The following is a 20918-nucleotide window of genomic DNA, read 5'->3' as shown; positions in this document are numbered from 1 at the left end:
ATAACATAAATATTCAGAAAATATTTTAATAATCAATTCATTTATTCTTGTTTGGATCTTTTCTGCTGTTTTATATCAATTTAAACTGGATGTGTTTGGCTTGTTGAGACCGAAAAAGTCATTTGAAGACGTTGTCATGGTCAATAAATGAAAAAACTAATCAACCAACGAACTGATTCAGAGGACAAACTACAATTATGCAAAACAAAGAAGCTGTTCAGTGAAATAAATCTAAAGTCCATCAGAAATAAAGTCCGATTTGTAATAATTATTGATTACTTAAACGACATTTCCTCATTAATAAGACGGTTTTATTTTGTAAGTCGTTGATGTGTTCGTGTTGTGGCTCCGCCCACCTCATCAACTTCCTGTTTGTCTCTCCAGCTGCAGGAGACGGTGAAGAGGAAGCTGGAGAGCGCCGGTTCTCCGCCGGTCAACGGCTACAGCGACGGCTTCCCCCCCAACAAGAAGACGTGCCTGGACAACGGCGCCGCCAACGGCTCCCCGCTCGACTCCAAGCTGGGCATCGCCGACGCACTGAACTCCAACGGGACCCACGGCCCGGCGGGGGAGTCGGCGGACGGCGGCGGGGAGCCGGACTTCCTGCGCAAGGAGATGAAGCAGGAGCCGGACGACATCCTGCCCATCATGCCTCCGTCGGGGGGCAACAACAGCCTGTTCCCCGACCTGAACCTCAACGAGCAGGAGTGGACCGAGCTCATGGAGGAGCTGAACTGCTCCGTGGCCTACGAGGACATCCAGGACATCCTCAACGACGGCTTCGAGGACCGCAAGGACCCGCTGGAGCTGGCGCCGACTCCGGGGGGAGGGGGTGGGGGGGGGTCAGTCCTCCCAGGGTCTGCTTCCACCGGATCTGGTCAGCGTCAAGTCGGAGTTCTCTCCGGCCTCGGCGGTCTTCGAGCAGGACTCTCGTACCGGGTCGCCCCACGTCAGGTCCTCCTCCTCCTCCGGCCCGCCTCTTCACCCCACCAGCTCCCCCGTGGCCTCCTCCTCCGCCTCCTCCCCGGCTCTCCCTCCATCCCAGCCGGCTCCTCCTCCCCCCAGGCAGCTCCAGCCTCCTCCCAACCACCTCCTCCCCCCGGGGCCCCCCGGTGCCGCCGGGGCCCAAAGACCTGTCCCCGGCCCAGCAGCTGCAGCAGCTGGCCGCCCAGCAGCAGCGAGCGCAGCACCTCCACGGACAGATGCAGCACAAACCGCCGCAGCCGGGGACCAAGTTCCACAACCAGGGGCCCCACGCCCACCCCCCGCCGTGGCCCCAGCTGGCTAACACCACTCAGAGCCCACTAGGGGGCGCGTTCGGTATGGACAAGCCCAGCAGCCCCTCCCTGTACCCCCAGGACTTCAACGCCCAGAAGCAGCTGCTGCTGCCCGCTCAGCCCAACAAGGGCTCTCCGAAGGCGGGGGCCGGCTACATGCAGGGGCCCCCGGGGCACCCCAACATGCTGGGTCACATGACTCAGGGGCCACCGCTCAGCCACCCGCCGGCCCCGGGAGCTCAGGCCCAGGCCGCCATGCTGAACTACAACAACACCAAACCTCTGTCGCACTTTGAGGCGGGGCCCGGCCCGCCGCGGCCCCCCAACGCCCAGAACCAGAACAAGGCGGCGCTGCTGTCGCTGCTCAGACAGCAACAGATGAAGCAGAAGAACATGACCTTCAGGCAGCACATACCGCACGCACAGGTAAGAAACACACCTGGAGTCGTCACAGGAGGAGGAGTCGCAGGAACACCGATAATTAAAACATCAGGAAACACTCGGAACATCTGCATTCAACATTTCCTCTAATTAGACCTGTTGCACTTAATTCGTTTTAATTTAATAAGGAATTTAAATTAATCAGATGTGCGTGAACCATAAACCAGGAGTGCAGATGAGAAATATATAGACATTTAATCAGTGATGTTTCATGCTGTGTTCCAGATGTTGTACTTTTGCACCAAGTCTCATTATTCTGAGGAAGCAACGTGTTTATTCGCTGTTGCTGCTGTTTATCCAGTGTTAAACAGAGGACACAAAAAACAGGGTGATTTCTGGGTAAAATCTGGCTGCAGATATTTTAGAGGACTGCAGAGAGTCTGGTGTGGGAGTGGGTGACTAGTGTGGGTGACTGGTGTGGGTGACTGGTGTGGGTGACTAGTGTGGGTGATCGGTGTGGGAGACTGGAGTGGGTGACTGGAGTGGGTGACTGGTGTGGGTGACTGGAGTGGGTGACTGGTGTGGGAGACTGGAGTGGGTGACTGGTGTGGGAGACTGGAGTGGGTGACTGGTGTGGGAGACTGGAGTGGGTGACTGGTGTGGGTGACTGGTGTGGGAGTGGGTGACTGGTGTGGGAGTGGGTGACTGGTGTGGGAGACTGGTGTGGGAGTGGGTGACTGGTGTGGGAGACTGGTGTGGGAGACTGGTGTGGGAGTGGGAGACTGGTGTGGGAGTGGGTGACTGGTGTGGGAGACTGGTGTGGGAGTGGGTGACTGGTGTGGGAGTGGGTGACCGGTGTGGGAGACTGGAGTGGGTGACTGGTGTGGGAGTGGGTGACTGGTGTGGGAGACTGGAGTGGGTGACTGGAGTGGGTGACTGGTGTGGGTGACTGGTGTGGGAGACTGGAGTGGGTGACTGGTGTGGGAGTGGGTGACTGGTGTGGGAGACTGGTGTGGGAGACTGGTGTGGGAGTGGGTGACTGGTGTGGGAGACTGGAGTGGGTGACTGGTGTGGGTGACTAGTGTGGGAGTGGGTGACTGGTGTGGGAGACTGGTGTGGGAGTGGGTGACTGGTGTGGGAGACTGGAGTGGGTGACTGGTGTGGGAGTGGGTGACTGGTGTGGGAGACTGGAGTGGGAGACTGGTGTGGGAGACTGGTGTGGGTGACTGGTGTGGGTGACTGGTGTGGGTAACTGGTGTGGGAGTGGGTGACTGGTGTGGGTGACTGGAGTGGATGACTGGTGTGGGTGACTGGTGTGGGTGACTGGTGTGGGAGTGGGTGACTGGTGTGGGAGACTGGAGTGGGTGACTGGTGTGGGTGACTGGTGTGGGTGACTGGTGTGGGTAACTGGTGTGGGAGTGGGTGACTAGTGTGGGTGACTGGAGTGGGTGACTGGTGTGGGTAACTGGTGTGTGAGTGGGTGACTGGTGTGGGAGTGGGTGACTGGTGTGGGTGACCGGAGTGGGTGACTGGTGTGGGTAACTGGTGTGGGAGTGGGTGACTGGTGTGGGTGACTGGAGTGGGTGGCTGGTGTGGGTAACTGGTGTGTGAGTGGGTGACTGGTGTGGGTGTGGGTGACTGGTGTTGGTAACTGGTGTGGGAGTGGGTGACTGGTGTGGGTGACTGGAGTGGGTGACTGGTGTGGGTAACTGGTGTGTGAGTGGGTGACTGGTGTGGGTGACTGGTGTGGGTGACTGGAGTGGGTGACTGGTGTGGGTAACTGGTGTGGGAGTGGGTGACTGGTGTGGGTGACTGGAGTGGGTGGCTGGTGTGGGAGTGGGTGACTGGTGTGGGTGACTGGTATGGGTGACTGGAGTGGGTGACTGGTGTGGGTAACTGGTGTGGGAGTGGGTGACTGGTGTGGGTGACTGGTGTGGGAGTGGGTAACTGGTGTGGGAGACTGGAGTGGGTGACTGGTGTGGGAGTGGGTGACTGGTGTGGGAGACTGGAGTGGGAGACTGGTGTGGGAGACTGGTGTGGGTGACTGGAGTGGGTGACTGGTGTGGGAGTGGGTGACTGGTGTGGGTGACTGGAGTGGGTGACTGGAGTGGGTGACTGGTGTGGGTAACTGGTGTGGGAGTGGGTGACTGGAGTGGGTGACTGGTGTGGGTGACTGGAGTGGGTGACTGGTGTGGGTAACTGGTGTGGGAGTGGGTGACTGGAGTGGGTGACTGGTGTAGGTGACTGGTGTGGGTGACTGGAGTGGGTGACTGGTGTGGGAGAGGGTGACTGTGTGACTGGTGTGGGTGACTGGAGTGGGTGACTGGTGTGGGTGACTGGTGTGGGTGACTGGTGTGGGAGTGGGTGACTGGAGTGGGTGACTGGTGTGGGTGACTGGAGTGGGTGACTGGTGTGGGAGAGGGTGACTGTGTGACTGGTGTGGGTGACTGGAGTGGGTGACTGGTGTGGGAGACGAGTGGGTGACTGGTGTGGGAGACTGGAGTGGGTGACTGGTGTGGGTAACTGGTGTGGGAGTGGGTGACTGGAGTGGGTGACTGGTGTGGGAGTGGGTGACTGGTGTGGGTGACTGGTATGGGCGACTGGAGTGGGTGACTGGTGTGGGTAACTGGTGTGGGAGTGGGTGACTGGTATGGGTGATGGGAGTGGGTGACTGGAGTGGGAGTGGGTGACTGGAGTGGGTGACTGGTGTGGGTAACTGGTGTGGGAGTGGAGTGGGTGACTGGTGTGGGTGACTGGAGTGGGTGACTGGTGTGGGTAACTGGTGTGGGAGTGGGTGACTGGTATGGGTGATGGGAGTGGGTGACTGGAGTGGGAGTGGGTGACTGGAGTGGGTGACTGGTGTGGGTAACTGGTGTGGGAGTGGAGTGGGTGACTGGTGTGGGTGACTGGAGTGGGTGACTGGAGTGGGTGACTGGTGTGGGTAACTGGTGTGGAAGTGGGTGACTGGTGTGGGAGTGGGTGACTGGAGTGGGTAACTGGTGTGGGTGACTGGTGTGGGAGTGGGTGACTGGAGTGGGTGACTGGTGTGGGAGTGGGTGACTGGAGTGGGTGACTGGTGTGGGAGACTGGTGTGGGAGTGGGTGACTGGTGTGGGTGACTGGAGTGGGTGACTGGTGTGGGAGTGGGTGACTGGTGTGGGAGACTGGAGTGGGTGACTGGAGTGGGTAACTGGTGTGGGTGACTGGTGTGGGAGTGGGTGACTGGAGTGGGTGACTGGTGTGGGTGACTGGAGTGGGAGACTGGAGTGGGTGTGGGAGACTGGAGTGGGTGACTGGAGTGGGAGTGGGTGACTGGTGTCGGTGGCTGGTGTGGGAGTGGGTGACTGGTGTGGGAGACTGGAGTGGGTGACTGGAGTGGGTAACTGGTGTGGGAGTGGGTGACTGGTGTGGGTGACTGGTGTGGGAGTGGAGTGGGTGACTGGTGTGGGTGACTGGAGTGGGTGACTGGAGTGGGTGACTGGTATGGGTGACTGGAGTGGGTGACTGGTGTGGGTAACTGGTGTGGGAGTGGGTGACTGGTGTGGGTGACTGGTGTGGGAGTGGGTAACTGGTGTGGGAGACTGGAGTGGGTGACTGGTGTGGGAGTGGGTGACTGGTGTGGGAGACTGGAGTGGGAGACTGGTGTGGGAGACTGGTGTGGGTGACTGGAGTGGGTGACTGGTGTGGGAGTGGGTGACTGGTGTGGGTGACTGGAGTGGGTGACTGGAGTGGGTGACTGGTGTGGGTAACTGGTGTGGGAGTGGGTGACTGGAGTGGGTGACTGGTGTGGGTGACTGGAGTGGGTGACTGGTGTGGGTAACTGGTGTGGGAGTGGGTGACTGGAGTGGGTGACTGGTGTAGGTGACTGGTGTGGGTGACTGGAGTGGGTGACTGGTGTGGGAGAGGGTGACTGTGTGACTGGTGTGGGTGACTGGAGTGGGTGACTGGTGTGGGTGACTGGTGTGGGTGACTGGTGTGGGAGTGGGTGACTGGAGTGGGTGACTGGTGTGGGTGACTGGAGTGGGTGACTGGTGTGGGAGAGGGTGACTGTGTGACTGGTGTGGGTGACTGGAGTGGGTGACTGGTGTGGGAGACGAGTGGGTGACTGGTGTGGGAGACTGGAGTGGGTGACTGGTGTGGGTAACTGGTGTGGGAGTGGGTGACTGGAGTGGGTGACTGGTGTGGGAGTGGGTGACTGGTGTGGGTGACTGGTATGGGCGACTGGAGTGGGTGACTGGTGTGGGTAACTGGTGTGGGAGTGGGTGACTGGTATGGGTGATGGGAGTGGGTGACTGGAGTGGGAGTGGGTGACTGGAGTGGGTGACTGGTGTGGGTAACTGGTGTGGGAGTGGAGTGGGTGACTGGTGTGGGTGACTGGAGTGGGTGACTGGTGTGGGTAACTGGTGTGGGAGTGGGTGACTGGTATGGGTGATGGGAGTGGGTGACTGGAGTGGGAGTGGGTGACTGGAGTGGGTGACTGGTGTGGGTAACTGGTGTGGGAGTGGAGTGGGTGACTGGTGTGGGTGACTGGAGTGGGTGACTGGAGTGGGTGACTGGTGTGGGTAACTGGTGTGGAAGTGGGTGACTGGTGTGGGAGTGGGTGACTGGAGTGGGTAACTGGTGTGGGTGACTGGTGTGGGAGTGGGTGACTGGAGTGGGTGACTGGTGTGGGAGTGGGTGACTGGAGTGGGTGACTGGTGTGGGAGACTGGTGTGGGAGTGGGTGACTGGTGTGGGTGACTGGAGTGGGTGACTGGTGTGGGAGTGGGTGACTGGTGTGGGAGACTGGAGTGGGTGACTGGAGTGGGTAACTGGTGTGGGTGACTGGTGTGGGAGTGGGTGACTGGAGTGGGTGACTGGTGTGGGTGACTGGAGTGGGAGACTGGAGTGGGTGTGGGAGACTGGAGTGGGTGACTGGAGTGGGAGTGGGTGACTGGTGTCGGTGGCTGGTGTGGGAGTGGGTGACTGGTGTGGGAGACTGGAGTGGGTGACTGGAGTGGGTAACTGGTGTGGGAGTGGGTGACTGGTGTGGGTGACTGGTGTGGGAGTGGGTGACTGGTGTGGGTGACTGGTGTGGGAGTGGGTGACTGGAGTGGGTGACTGGAGTGGGAGACTGGAGTGGGTGTGGGAGACTGGAGTGGGTGACTGGTGTGGGAGTGGGTGACTGGTGTCGGTGGCTGGTGTGGGAGACTGGAGTGGGTGACTGGTGTGGGAGTGGGTGACTGGTGTCGGTGGCTGGTGTGGGAGACTGGAGTGGGTGACTGGTGTGGGAGTGGGTGACTGTGACTGGTGTGGGTCCAGCAGTTGCAGACAGAGACCAGTCCAGACCAGTCTGTGGGGCTCAGAGGAGGTGAAGTCGGGCTGCAGCAGGAGACCTTTTGTTCAGCTGCTGTGTGTGTGTGTGTGTGTGTGTGTGTGTGTGTGTGTGTGTGTGTGTGTGTGTAGCAGCTGGTTGCTAAGGCTCACAGGGAGGGGGAGGAGTAGGGGGGGGAGAGAGGGAGGACATGACAAAGCAGTCTTTCATATTCCCTCTGTATTTAAATATAGCCGCTCCTGGTTGTTTTCCCTCTGGGCCGATGGCCGACGGGACGCCGTGTTCCTGCTACACTTCACTTTATTATCACAACCAGTGATAAGTGAAAACTTCACTTCCTGTCCGTCAGCGGTTCTGTAGAAGTTTCCGTGAACATGCGTGCAGCTCGGAGGGAAAATTCTTCATGATTAAAATCAGCTTTTCTTCAGGCCAAACTTTACATTTTTTTAGTTTCAAAAACACTAAAGAACGTTTCATGTTGTGTCTGTAGTTCACACTACGGCCTCCAGAGGGCGATAAAGAGCCTTAAAATACATTCCATGCAAGCTAATCATTCAAATGTTTTGCATCCTCATCGACTCCTTCTGCTTTGTTTTAGTTTTTTTACATTTTATACACACTAATTTAATTTAACTTAAATGTCTGCCTCCTATTGTAATAATAATGCAAATAATAAAATGTATTTGTGTAGCACCTTTCATACCAGAAAAGCAGCTCAAAGTGCTTCATATCAACACAGATTTAAAGGAACATGAAAACATGTTAAAATGGCATTTAAAAAAAAGAAAAGAAATCAAATGCATAAGAACAGATTGAATTAAACTTATTAATGATAAAATAGAGAATATGAATATCGGACATTTATTTATATTTTCTCTCCCAACCAGGACCAGAACTCGTACCCCGCCCCCCCGCATGGCCCGGGCCCCGCCAACGCCATGACGTCAGCGCCTGGAAACAACGCTATGGCGGCCCAGCCGGGGGCGAACGCCATGGCGGGTAACCACGGTAACGCAGCGTACATGAGCAGCCAGGCGGCGGCGGTGGCAGCGGCGCTGAAGCAACAGCAGCACCAGCAGCAGCAGATCCTGGAGCAGCAGAAGCAGCAGCAGTTCATGCAGAGACAGCTGATGGCCGAACAGGTACGACTCACCTGAGGCGCCAGCGGGGGGGCGCTGCAGCGGCAAAATACGATGTTTAAGATGCTGAACCGGTCCTTTTGTTTTATGTTTGCACATCGAAACAGCAACAGGAATGATGGAGAGATGAATTAATGATTAAAACAAAGTTTAGTTTCGATTATATTGATTTAAGAACTGGGCGGAGCCTCTGACTTTGTCCTCCATAAACTGCCTTCTTCTCGGACACTAGGGGGAGCTGTTGTTCTCAATATTTTATACCTAAAACATGTGATCAGTTTCTATAGTTACATTATTGTACACAGATTAGACTACTCGGGTAATACTAAATAATAATAATAATGGAGTACTTTTACTGCTAATCAGTACATTTTGTTGACAGTAATTTTACTTTTGAAGACTTGTAACCGAGTATTTTTCTTCGTAGTACTATAACTCGAGTAAAAGATCTGAGTACTTCTTCCACTGCTGGTGTCGATCATGTGATTCTCAGAACGACTAACTGAAATCTCGTCTCTGTGCGTGCAGGAGAAACAGCGTCAGCAGGACCAGCAGCTGCAGAGACACCTGACCCGCCCCCCCCCTCAGTACCAGGACCAGCCGGGGCCGCCGGCCAATCAGAACCCTTTCCCCCAGCAGCCAGTCGGCCAGTTTACAGGTGAGACTGATCCGACGTCACGCTTCAATAATCGACTGTTAAAATCTTTTTACAGGAAGTCGTGAAATAAACAGCATTAATTTAAAAAGAATTACAAATTAAAATGTTTTTCTGCCGTCTGCTTGTTCCTTCTTTGTTTCGTCACAGCTTCCTCTCAGCCAATGGGCAGCGTCGGCTCCATGGGAGGCCCCGCCCCCGGGTCCCGTATGTTCCCTCAGAACCAAGGCATGATGGGTATGAACATGGGTCAGGGGGGTGGGCCGGCAGGTGGCGTAGCTCCGCCCCCCTCGTCGAATCAGGCTGACATCAGTCTGCCGTCCTGTGGGGGCGGAGGGGGCGGGGCCGGCGTGGATGTCCTCTACAGCAACATGAACATGCATCCCAACCATCCGGGCCACCCGAACCACCCGGGTCATCCGGGCCACCCGAACCACCCGCCACAGCAGGCCGGCCTGCAGCGCCAGCCGCTGGGTGCCATGAGCGCCGCCTACAGGCAGAACGCTCTGGCTCAGCAGCAGCACCTGAAGGCTCCGCCCAACGCCGCCATGTTGAAGCAGCAGCAGCTGGCCGCTGTCGCCGCCGCCCGCATGCCAGGCGCCATGCAGAGCAGCATGGGGGCCGCTATGCCCGGGTCGATGCCCGGCGCCATGCAGGGCGGACAGAGCGCCGCCTGGCAGCAGCAGCTCGCCAACCAGCCGCCCTCCGGGAACGCCGGCCTGCCCCCCAACGCCTTCAGCGGCCCCCCCAACGCCTTCCACATGCAGCAGCAGACGCGCATTCCCAAGATGCCGCCGGGCGCCGCCCCCTTCGGGGCCAACCCCGGTGGGCGTTCGATGGGCGGTCTGAACCCCGGGCAGCAGATGATGCAGACAAACATGGCCGCCGCCCAGCAGAGGGCGCCGCCCGCCCCTCAGAGCCTCGGCCAGCCGATGGCCAATCAGCAGCAGACTCAGCAACAACAGGCCAATCAGAGCCAGGCCGTCCTCTCCGACCTGGCGGCCTTCGGACAGCCGCAGGGCAACGGTCGCCAGGGGCTGCAGTGTAACCAAGGTTACCAGGTGAGCAGGACTACCGGTCAGCAGCAGCAGGTGTCGTTCGGATACAACGTGGCGTCGGGGAGCTTCGCCGCCGAGAGCGAGCTGGTGGACTCGCTGCTGAAGGGGCAGAGCACCCAGGAGTGGATGGCCGACCTGGACGAGCTGCTCGCCAGCCACCACTAGTCGGACTCACCTGGAGCACCTGAGCCCTGTTGAGCGAGCCACCGCCGGCGCCGTGAAGGACGACACCGATCGGATCGGTTCAACCGACAGACAGGAAGTCGGCGTGTTAGCGTTAGCCACCGAGCTAAGGTATAATTTCCTGTCTGAGTGTAAACGTGAAGGCTTCTTCACATCTGTGGTCGAGCTGCTTCCCGCTCTGATTGGACGAGGCCGAGTCAAGTGTCATCAGAGCCGAAGTGCTCGAACCACAGATCAATAAAAACCAGCCTCACGCCGAGGTCAAAGGTCAGTTAGCTCTCTGATGAAGTTCAGCTGTGAAATGAAGAGAGAACAGCACCAGACTCCATTCAGAAATCTGCCAATTTAACAATGAAGCTCCACTCCTGGTAGAAGAGACCTTAAAGTATTTTTAAAGTCTGAAACTAAACCTGATCAACTGATATTGATACTGATTTATTTTGGATAAATGAATGTCGATTATGAATGTGACACTTTGAAAACAGATTTACATCCTGACATTAGATATAAAATATCCAGACTACATTTTTAATGTTGACCAACTTCCTGTCAAACTGCAACCTCAAAATACAAAATAGTTTCTCAATTTAAATGAACTTTGACATTTTCCTGTAAAACAAAAATAAATCCTGTGAATTCAGTCACCGTGACATTTTAAACTAAAATATTTTGTCCTGTGAGTCACAGATGACAAACAGGAAGTGATCGCTGATCATTTTGACTGAATGTAAACAAACGCACATTAACATGACATTTCCTGTCTGAGATGTAAATCCTGTGTTGGACTTCCCTGTAAAAACATCCGACTGAAAACACGAGTCATGAATTTGAATGAATCGAACTGAAAGTGGTTCAATTTCATGAAGTCATTATTTCACGTTAAACTGGTTTCTGACCGTTTTCAGTTCTCTTCTACCAGAAGCGTGCGGATAAACACACTGCAGTGTTTGTGGATGGAGTCGCACTAAGACTACTGAACCACTTTACTCCCCCCCCGCCACCCACAGCGCCCCCTACAGGCCGCCGGCTCCCCTCCGAGAAACACAGGTCAGCGTTGAGTCGTTTTAAAGGACCATTCCTTTGTTCTTAGTTTGTTTTCCGAGATAATATCGGTTCATGACGTCACATGACCGCTGTGACTGTTACGCCTCCGGCAGGTTGATTTTCATACTGTAGGGAAATGTATGGAAAGATGTGCCACTGGTCAGATGAACACAAACATTTAAATATGAGACAATACAGCTCGGTGTGTTTAGGGAAATTATCTGCAGCAAAAAAAAAACATTAGGTTTTCTTTTATTTTTATCTGCTTGCTCGACTTCCTGTGAAGAGGAGAGGCTCATGATACTCACAATATTCTCAATTATTCTCAACAAACATGATTTATTGGAACATTTTCCGAACATGGAGGCGAGCAGCCGGCAGAAATATTCAGTACGTTTGAAAATAAACAGACAGATTTAAGCCAAGACGAAGGTGGAAACAGTGGGATGGTCCTTTTAAAATGAAGGAAGCGTTTTTCTGGTTGTCATGGTGACCTCAGTTTGGTTTTGGTACAAAGTAGAACGTGAATACTTCCTGCACTGCTGATTTTTCAAAATAAGATAATTATCTGTAAAACTCTGCAAAGTTTGCTCGTTAGAAATACAGCATCAGAGTCGACTTCTACTGATTTTAAAATGAGATAAAAACATCAAAGAGCTGAAGCTCATCGTCGGGTCAAACTGAGGACGAAGAATTCAACAGTAAATATGAACGCTGTTTAGCGTTGTGTCCACGTGGTTCTCATTGTATACGTTAATCCAATAGCTTCATGTCGATTCTTCACTCATGATAACAGTTGTTGTCCTGTTTAAGGCGGAGCTACAACCTAGTTGTCCTGTTTAAGGCGGAGCTACAACCTAGTTGTCCTGTTTAAGGCGGAGCTACAACCTAGTCGTCCTGTTTAAGGCGGAGCTACAACCTAGTCGTCCTGTTTAAGGCGGAGCTACGACACGGTCGTCCTGTTTAGGGCGGAGCTACGACACGGTCGTCCTGTTAAAGGTGCAGTTGTGACGTGTTCATCCTGTTGAAGGCGGAGCTACAACCTGTTCTTCCTAATTGAGGCGGAGCTACGACCCGGTCGTCTGCGACCCGGTTGTTCTATCTACTGTACTGTTTTTGACTTCTTCAAAGATGCGTTGTGTTTCTTGCAGACATGTTGTATATTTTATTTGTAATGTTATTATTGCTAACCGCTAGCTTGGGGCTGGTTTCATGTTTTCATCCAAATCGCTGCCGATCTTCCTGCCGAGTCTTCGGCTTCCAGCCCGCTCAGACTCTCCCGGGCCTTTCTGGGTCTAACTGTTGTGAACGGGCTCTGTGTAAATGTCTATAAATATATTTTTTGTATGTATGCCTTTCCTAATGATCTGGAGAAGATAGATGTTATTTTTATATATGCAGCGAAGTTTTTGTAAGTATTTTATACTTTTGATATGGTTCTCTGTAAAACAAGAGTATTATGTAAATATAGTTCTTTAGAAACAAGATGGTCGTCTGTGTGGTTTTTTTTAATACCAAAAAATAATCTACATGTGGTCCAACATCAGCTGACACAAACAAAAACAAATAAACAAACTCCTCGGCTAACATCGTAAAGATTGTTACTTTTTTGTAAAATAAAACATCGAACTGGACAGAACTGTTTAAACTTTGATAGGTCACTGATGAACCTGGTTACCTGTTTAAACTCTGACAGGTCACTCATGAACCTGATTACCTGTTTAAACTCTGACCAGTCACTCATGAACCTGTTTAAACTCCGACAGGTCACTGATGAACCTGGTTACCTGTTTAAACTCTGACAGGTCACTGATGAACCTGGTTACCTGTTTAAACTCTGACAGGTCACTCATGAACCTGATTACCTGTTTAAACTCTTGACAGGTCACTGATGAACCTGGTTACCTGTTTAAACTCTTGACAGGTCACTGATGAACCTGGTTACCTGTTTAAACTCTGACCGGTCACTCATGAACCTGATTACCTGTTTAAACTCTGACCAGTCACTCATGAACCTGTTTAAACTCTGATAGGTCACTGATGAACCTGGTTACCTGTTTAAAGTGACTGACAGCAGGTGTTCTGGCCCCGCCCCCAGCAGGTATGCTCTCCCTCCCTGTTATCTGTCTTAATGTGTGTGCTTCCTGGATGCTTGTTATTGTACTCTTGACAGGTGTGTTTCAGCGTCACCTGTTGCTCTGAGATGTCGGAGGAGCTTGTCGGCCTCGGTGCCGTGAGTGTGCTGGGCATCCTGGAGCAAGGTAAGAGGGCATGCTGGGAAGCACGAGAGGAGACGGACTGAGCTGCTTAAATCTGCTGAAAAGTGACTGGAGTCTGGTTCAAATGTGATTTTATTTAAACTTGGTAGAGTTTAAAATATTTTTTAAGTATTTATTTTTTAATTTTACATGAATGAAGTTTTTCATATTTTCACACAGCTGGAGCGATAGCCAGCCTGAAAATTCACAACTATGAGCTATGTGCACCTTTTAAACAAAAAGTGTGTGTGTCTGTCTGTCTGTCCAGCCTATTTCTCTCTCCAGGTAATTCATGCCAGGAGGAAATATAAAGTTTCTCCGCCCTCCACTGCTGGACCTCCGGAGTTTGAGAGGATCTTCAGAGCTCAGTCAGTCACCGTGTGTGTGTGTGTCTGTGTGTGTGTGTGTGTGTGTGTGTGTGTGTGTGTGTGTGTGTGTGTGTGTGTGTGTGTTTTACTGACGTCGTGTGGACATACATCTGTTTTAAAGTTGCATTGTAACTGTCGTCAGTGCCGAACTTTTGAGTTAAAATACTTTGAGCTGAGGACGCTGGCGCCCCCTGCAGGCTGCAGCTTTACTTTGACGTCTTTATCATTGAAGTCATTTTAAGCTGATGAACCGTGTCCTTTGTGTGCAGAGCGAACTGCTCCGAGTACTTCCCCATCTTCATCACTGTGCTATGGACGGCCGGAGTCTTCTTCAGCCAAGGTGAGTGGACAGAAACACATCTGGAGGTTTGACCCGGTTTGACCCGGTTTGACCCGGTTTCCAGGTTCTGAGCTGTTTGTGCTGCAGGTGTTTCTGCAGTCTGTGGTCTGCTGTATTTATACGGACGTCTCTGTTACTTCAGAGGATATTCGGAGTCTCCACAGGGACGGTAAGAACACTGCACTGTGAATATACTGTTGACCCGTTTTAAACCCAGTCTGAGGTTCAGGTACCTGAGGAACGCGTTCCACTTCCTGTCTCTCCGGTCTGTTCCAGTCTGGCTCCGCTGTATTTCAGCGCTCAGGTTCTTTGGGTTCTCATCGGGTTCTCGGCTCTCGGCGTTCTCCTCACGTTCTGCCGAGTTTACCTGAACGTGGACCCGCTGCAGCAGCTCTGCTTCGTCCTCCACCTCACCTGAAGGAGCCGCTGGGGTGCATCGGGCTGACGTCTATGGGGTCAAAGGTCAAACGGTGTTTGTTTTAATACTGTAAATTGATATTAAAACGTATCAAAAAAATGTAATTTTATTTTGTCTAATTTTTCGAACTGTGACAGTTCATGTTTATGCTTTGATCAACCTTCTCCAGCAGATGGCGCCACACAACAACTTTTACCTGAAAGTAGCCGCAGCTCAGAGACTCCAGTCCAGAAACTAAGAAGTAAAACTACAGCCTGCAGAAAACTGACTATGCATCGATAGATTATGATGAGTTATAGGATAATAAATAAATGAATCCTGATGTATCGTTGTGTCAGCAGTGTTTTAGTGGGATGGGCTCCAGGTGAACAAGCAAATCTACGGCTCTGGGCCCTCTGTGAGGTCACAAATTTAATCTGATTTAATAGAAGGAAAGAAGATTCAGAAATTTTTTTTAAAGTTTTTGCTGTTTGAGCTGAAATAGTTCTTTAAATAAAATCATCTGAGAAGATTATAAAAAAACGTTGCCGGTTCCTGATTTCTCCATAAGGTGGCGCCATTTCCTTTAACGCTGAAAAACAGTGAAGTTAAAGAATAAAAACTGAGCCAAAACTCTTCGAGTGTTTGACTTCTTCGGCTTCTTTTCTGCAGCATCAGATGTGATAAAGTTGCAGTCGTGAATAAATAGAAGAGGTTTAATAATATCATTATATCACTCATTTTATATCTAAACTCTCCAAAGTGTCTCTGATCCATCGAGTCTGAGGTTTTTCAGTTCATGAAGCTGTTACTGATTTAAATGAGTTTCCAGGTGGAGTTTTAAAAAAATGCCTGAAACTGAGCGGTAAAAGAAAATCAATAAAAATTACTATTAAAACCACATAAAAAGCACAAACAATGTCATTAAACAAATGATGACACAAAGTAACAAACAAACCGAATAAAAGGGTTTTTATTGGATTAGATTTGACTACAAAATCTAAACTAAAAAGGAGTTTTGCTCGGTGCACCAGATTTGGTCAAAAGGTGAGTTTATCTCTAAAAGGTCACGAAGGCTGACGGATCCATAAACTTCCTGTTTTTCTGCGATCATCCGAGCGGTAGCCCGACGAGAGTCGACACAAACGGCTCACGGTTCCTCTCAGCAGTGTGATCCGAAGGAGGAGCAGCACAACATCTGTTGCCTCCAGGTGGAGCAGCGCTTTAATTAAACCTTTATGATCCTTCTCAGAAAAGCCCCCGAGAACATGAGATTCCTGCTCCTCAGGATCTCCGTCGCCGCGAATGTGTAAAAACGAGCCCTGAAATAAACCAGGCTGTAAAAATGTCTCTTGATTTTATCTTATAGCCGGAATGTACAGAATTCTTCAGACACCGAGGCGCTGTGTTTCCTGTAGTTCCTGTCTCTGCCTGTAGAGGACAGTGTTCCTGTAGTTCCTGTCTCTGCCTGTAGAGGACAGTGTTCCTGTAGTTCCTGTCTCTGCCTGTAGAGGACAGTGTTCCTGTAGTTCCTGTCTCTGCCTGTAGAGGACAGTGTTCCTGTAGTTCCTGTCTCTGCCTGTAGAGGACAGTATTCCTGTAGTTCCTGTCTCTGCCTGTAGAGGACAGTGTTCCTGTAGTTCCTGTCTCTGCCTGTAGAGGACAGTATTCCTGTAGTTCCTGTCTCTGCCTGTAGAGGACAGTGTTCCTGTAGTTCCTGTCTCTGCCTGTAGAGGACAGTGTTCCTGTAGTTCCTGTATATCATGATATATAATAAGGTTTTATTACACACATACAGCTCTTTCCATGAACATATGAACATGCGTGTAGTTTTCACAGATTTGTTGGACATATCTGACCTGTCGTTGTGGGGGTCAGAGGTGCATTGTGGGTAAGTCGTCCATCAGGTTGTGTGTTTGGATTTTCTCACGCTGAACTGTAATCTGCTCCACAATGAACCGCTGGCTATTTATAGAGCAGCTCGGCCTGAGTTTATAATAAGAGCTGCAGCCAGATCTCTCACAGCCTGGATATTATCACACACACTCACACACATGTTGATGTGTGGATCACACACACACACACACACACACACACACACACACACACACACACACACACACACACACACACACACACACACACACGGGCCACTTCACGTGTGGAATGTGGATTTGCGTGTATATTTAGCGTGTTCTCGTCTCCGTGGCGGACGGAGGAGCAGCAGTTGTTGTTGTCGGCGACAGAATAACTTTCCATCCAACAACAGCTGCTTGTGGTCAAAACGCCATGACGACGTCCTCTTGGGCTCCGCCCACCCAAAAAAAAACAACTCTCCAGACCGACTCGACCTGCACCTTTAAACTGTCTGCTTGAACGGACGTCGGTTTCACACGTCAGTCTCACATCTGAATCTTAAAGTGTAATACCACCGAGGTCCACTAGGGGCTCCAACAGACTCCCATTGAAAAACATCAAGTTCTCTCCTGAAATATAAAGTCAGTAAATGTTTCTAGTCACCATGGTGTCGTTAGACAAACTCCTTCTGATCAGTGTTTTCCTGGAAATAACTCCAGCATTCATTAGATATTAGGACTAAAAACACATGTTTGGGGGCGGGGCTCGTTTGATTGCAGTGTGGGTTTCAGGATAAGTGGGCGGGGCAAAGAAAACATTTAAAGACTTTGTATTTCTTTAGAGAACTTGATGCTTTTTGAGACGGAGGTTTTTTTGGAGACAGTCACTATTGGTCCTCAGTGGTAGGAAGGTGGGCGGGGCCTTTTCCACACCTGTGCTCACCTGTTGTCTCACAGTCTGTCCCTGCTTGGATGTTTTTTTTCTTCCTATGATCAAAGATATTGTGATTAATCGTGTTACTATCTGTGACCATGACGATGTAGATTGCAGCAGGACGACTGAATTGAGTCTCACCAGTCTCATCTCGTTAGCGTCATGTTAATCTGTCACATATACGAACCGGTTTGTGTTCCAGCAGCTCAGCTCTGTCTTCATCCTATTAAAGAGCTTAAAGCTGATTGGCCGATCCAGGAACACCTGCCAGAGAGAGTCGCTGTTCGACCAATCAGGTTCGTATCGCATCGATCAACCAAACTTATTTACTAAAAAAACACCATCTTTTCCAAACTTTAACTAAATCTGTTGTGAAAATCGAGCGTTTTATTTCCCCTCCATCGACCCTGAGCTCCTCCCGGTGTTTTTCCTCCGTATCTGCACCAATTACATCCATTTGTTTACTAGTTGTTTCATGCTTTATTTCTATAGTATTTAGATGTTGTTGTTTTCAGCTTGGGAACATTTGCAGCTGCAGACGGTTCAGTTTCCCTTCATGACATCGGAAAACATCAGAAACACAAACCTCCTCCTCGGCGGGTCCTCAGAAGTGCAGCGCTTCCTCTGTGTGTTTCAGAGTTTTTATGAGCTTTGAAGTTTTGCTCGTATAAACGTCCATAAAACAGAAGCAGGAGGACAAAAAAAACGAAAACCTGCTGAGCTCAGCGTTCTGTAAAAGAAGCAGAACTGAGTTTCTTTTAGTATTTACATGTTGTGATGTCATTGTTCAGTTAAAATTATGATTTAAAATAAACTCTGTGTTGAAGATTTTTGAGTTCTAAATCAGAAATAATGGTTGTAAATTGCAGTTAAAAGTTTTCTTCAGCCTTCTTCCATCTTCATGCATCAGCTACACGTTTTTTCTTTTAGTTAAACGTGTCAAAATAAACTTGTGAGAAGACGAAGCTGCTGCAGTCAAGAGAAACTTGTCCAAAGTACATTTGTTTACATTTCAGAGATTAAAAACCATTAGATTCATATAAATTTGGTGTTGCAGAACTTCTCTCTTCTCCTGTCAATCATCTCCTGACCCTCCAGATTCATCCAGTGGCCCCTTGGGGGGCCCCGAGCCCCGAGTTGCACACACACGCACACACGCACACACGCACGCACACACGCACACACACACACACACACACACACACACACACACACACACACACACACACACACACACCCTTGACTGTGACATCAGCGGGTAGAAATGTGGTGATGTCAGAGTTTTCATGGGAGAGTCAGACGGACGCCGACCTGAGAGTTCAGCTGGAGGTCAGAACAATGATATCATCATCATCATCATCATCATCATCATCATCATCAACATCATCATCATCATCATCATCATCATCAACAACAGCACGGCTGTTGCTGAGAAGGAGGTGGGGGAGGGGGGGTAATTAACATATAATGAATGATTCAGTCAGGTATCAGATGGTTAAATAGATCTGGAGGAAAAAAGCTTTTAAAGACTTCAAAGATCCGGAGAACAGGAACCACAACAGAGGAATGGATCTGTGGTCCAATCAGAGACGAGCTCTGATTGATTGACAGGTGTAACGTGAGCTGTTTAACGGTTTAATTTAACTCATCGCTCTGGATTTGATTTACAGACAGTATGTAAAAATGTTCGTAGTCTCCGTAGTCCAAAAAGTGAAGTCTGAGGAATGTCTAATACCACCAAGGGTTACCTTGAACCAAAATGCTGTAACTTCCTGTATGTGTTTCAAATTAAAAGCCCTGCAGCTTGTCACACACGGTCCAGTCATACAGTTTTGTTTTAAAAGTTTAAAAAAGGTCAAACAGACATTGAAAAGTCTGATTTTATTGTCTGAAATTGGGGAAACAATAATTTGTATTTTACGTTGACTGTTTTTCTTGAAGTTCGGTTCAATGTTGCGCAATGTTTGGATGTAAACGTTGTGTAAATAAGAATCAGTCACGAATCATCTCACGGTCACAATAACTATCTGAATAAAAACTGCAAGCAGTGATCCAGTGATCTACGGCCCTCGCAGCTGCACGTCGGGGAACCAGCTGGTCGGGGAGCACGCGGTCGGGGAACCAGTCGGGGAACCAGTCGGGGAACCAGCGGGTCGGGGAACCAGTCGGGGAACCAGTCGGGGAACCAGCGGGTCGGGGAACCAGCGGGTCGGGGAGCACGCGAGGGTCGGCATATTCTCGCTTGCAGTTTTATTTTTTTTCTCGATCTCGTTCTTTATTCCTCTTTAAAAAAAAAGAAGGTTTTTTTTAGCGGCTTTAACATCTTCAAAAACTCATGAAAGTTGGTGCCTGATGCAAGTTTCATGAGGTTTGGAGCATCGTTTGACCTGAAACATCAACTTCCTGTGTCACGGCCAAACATCAAACTTAGCTGCATCGCCCTGATTATATATATATATATACTATATAATATATACTCTATACTATATATACTCTATACTATATACAATATACTCTATACTCTATAATATATATGATATACTATATAATATATACTATATACGCTATACTATATACTATATAATATATAGTCTATACTCTATACTATATAATATATACTATATACTCTATACTATATACTATATACTCTATACTATATACTATATACTCTATACTATATAATATATACTATATACTCTATACTATATACTATATACTATATACTATATACTCTATACTAATTACAAAAATGAATTTGGGGTCACTTTGTGGACGACATGCTATATATAGTATGACTCCTTTGAATATTTTGGATGACTTTTCATGACTTTTTGGAGTATGACCTTTTTCTGAACTGACATTCATGCCTGAAGTTACTTCTCACTGTGAGGTATCTGCTCTAACAGATCTGTGTCATACTATATCACATCTGAAATATGAAAAAAATAAATAAAGAAGTCACTTTTGGACTTTTTGGTTTTGTATTGTTGTTGACCTTTGGTTTGGTATTAGTATGACTGCACATACAAACCTGAACCTGTGTGGCTTATTAAGGGACTCATGAGGTCTTTTCCAGCTCTGAAGCAGCGTCGTAGACCGCTGGACCATCTTCAGCGCCGGAGGTGGAATCCCGGCAGGAGAAAGAGTTTCAGAGTTCACTCAGATCTTCCAGAGACTCAACCAACAGTCTGGTTAACTCAACAGGTCAAAGATTCTCCTTCACCAAGGTTGATATTAAAGGTTCAGATTCCACCTGTTGATGCTGATTCAACTTTTAGTGAAGTTGAAACGTTTGGAGAAATTGAAAAAGTTTTGCATCCACAACACATTACAGGAAGATATTTAATATCACTGCAGACCTCCTTGAAAACACGTATATCTACTATTGAAGGAATGTCTGCAGGTATTTTGGTCACATTTGAATGAATATTTGTGGACGGTGGAGTTAAAGGTTGCAGTGAGACAAAGATTTGTCACAATACTTTCTACCCCTGCGAAGACTGATGGTGTAGTGATTAGCGCTGCTGCCTATAAAGCAGAAGGTTTTAGGTTCGAGCCCCCCCTTTGTCATGACAAAAATTTTTTTGACTAAATTCAAAATGGTGGACTTCCTGTCGGAGTGAGGTAATGGTGCAATGTAACGTTTTTTGTGCGTCCAGGTGTGATACACGTGTCCACCGGGTTTCTTGCATGTAGGTAAATGTGGCGGCAAGGGC

At 49.7% G+C, this 20918-nt stretch overlaps 2 protein-coding genes across 5 annotated transcripts in view; both read left to right on the top strand.

The window, feature by feature from the left end:
* maml1 (mastermind-like transcriptional coactivator 1) overlaps positions 1-12534 on the top strand; it is a 17259-nt gene extending 4725 nt beyond the window's left edge. The window contains 6 exon segments of the mRNA XM_069143933.1: positions 385-836; positions 838-1123; positions 1125-1703; positions 7858-8112; positions 8638-8767; positions 8915-12534. Of these exon segments, the coding sequence (XP_069000034.1) occupies positions 385-836; positions 838-1123; positions 1125-1703; positions 7858-8112; positions 8638-8767; positions 8915-9987 (2775 nt within the window). The 3' untranslated portion in view covers positions 9988-12534.
* A 698-nt stretch (positions 12535-13232) lies between these two features.
* On the top strand, positions 13233-14759 carry ltc4s (leukotriene C4 synthase). 4 transcript variants are annotated; one of them, XR_011177966.1, is made up of 6 exons: positions 13233-13310; positions 13576-13675; positions 13945-14015; positions 14103-14184; positions 14292-14485; positions 14606-14759. XR_011177966.1 is itself a non-coding variant. In XM_069143921.1 (6 exons), the coding sequence occupies exons 1-5, from the start codon at positions 13253-13255 to the stop codon at positions 14431-14433; spliced, it is 453 nt and encodes a 150-aa protein (XP_069000022.1). In that variant the 5' UTR covers positions 13233-13252; the 3' UTR covers positions 14434-14477; positions 14606-14759. The 4 variants fall into 4 exon arrangements, 2 of the variants coding, with proteins under 2 accessions (XP_069000022.1, XP_069000023.1); XR_011177965.1 differs by having other exon boundaries at positions 14603-14759; XM_069143921.1 differs by having other exon boundaries at positions 14292-14477.
* The last annotated feature ends 6159 nt before the right edge of the window (positions 14760-20918 follow it).

The sequence above is a fragment of the Embiotoca jacksoni genome, unplaced genomic scaffold (genome assembly GCF_022577435.1).
Source record: "Embiotoca jacksoni isolate LCO1_2020_lvr unplaced genomic scaffold, fEmbJac1.0.p SCAF_117, whole genome shotgun sequence".
NCBI classification, from domain to species: Eukaryota; Metazoa; Chordata; class Actinopteri; family Embiotocidae; genus Embiotoca; species Embiotoca jacksoni.
The sequence above is the reverse complement of the archived record's forward strand: the minus strand, read 5'-3'. Positions and strand labels throughout refer to the sequence as shown.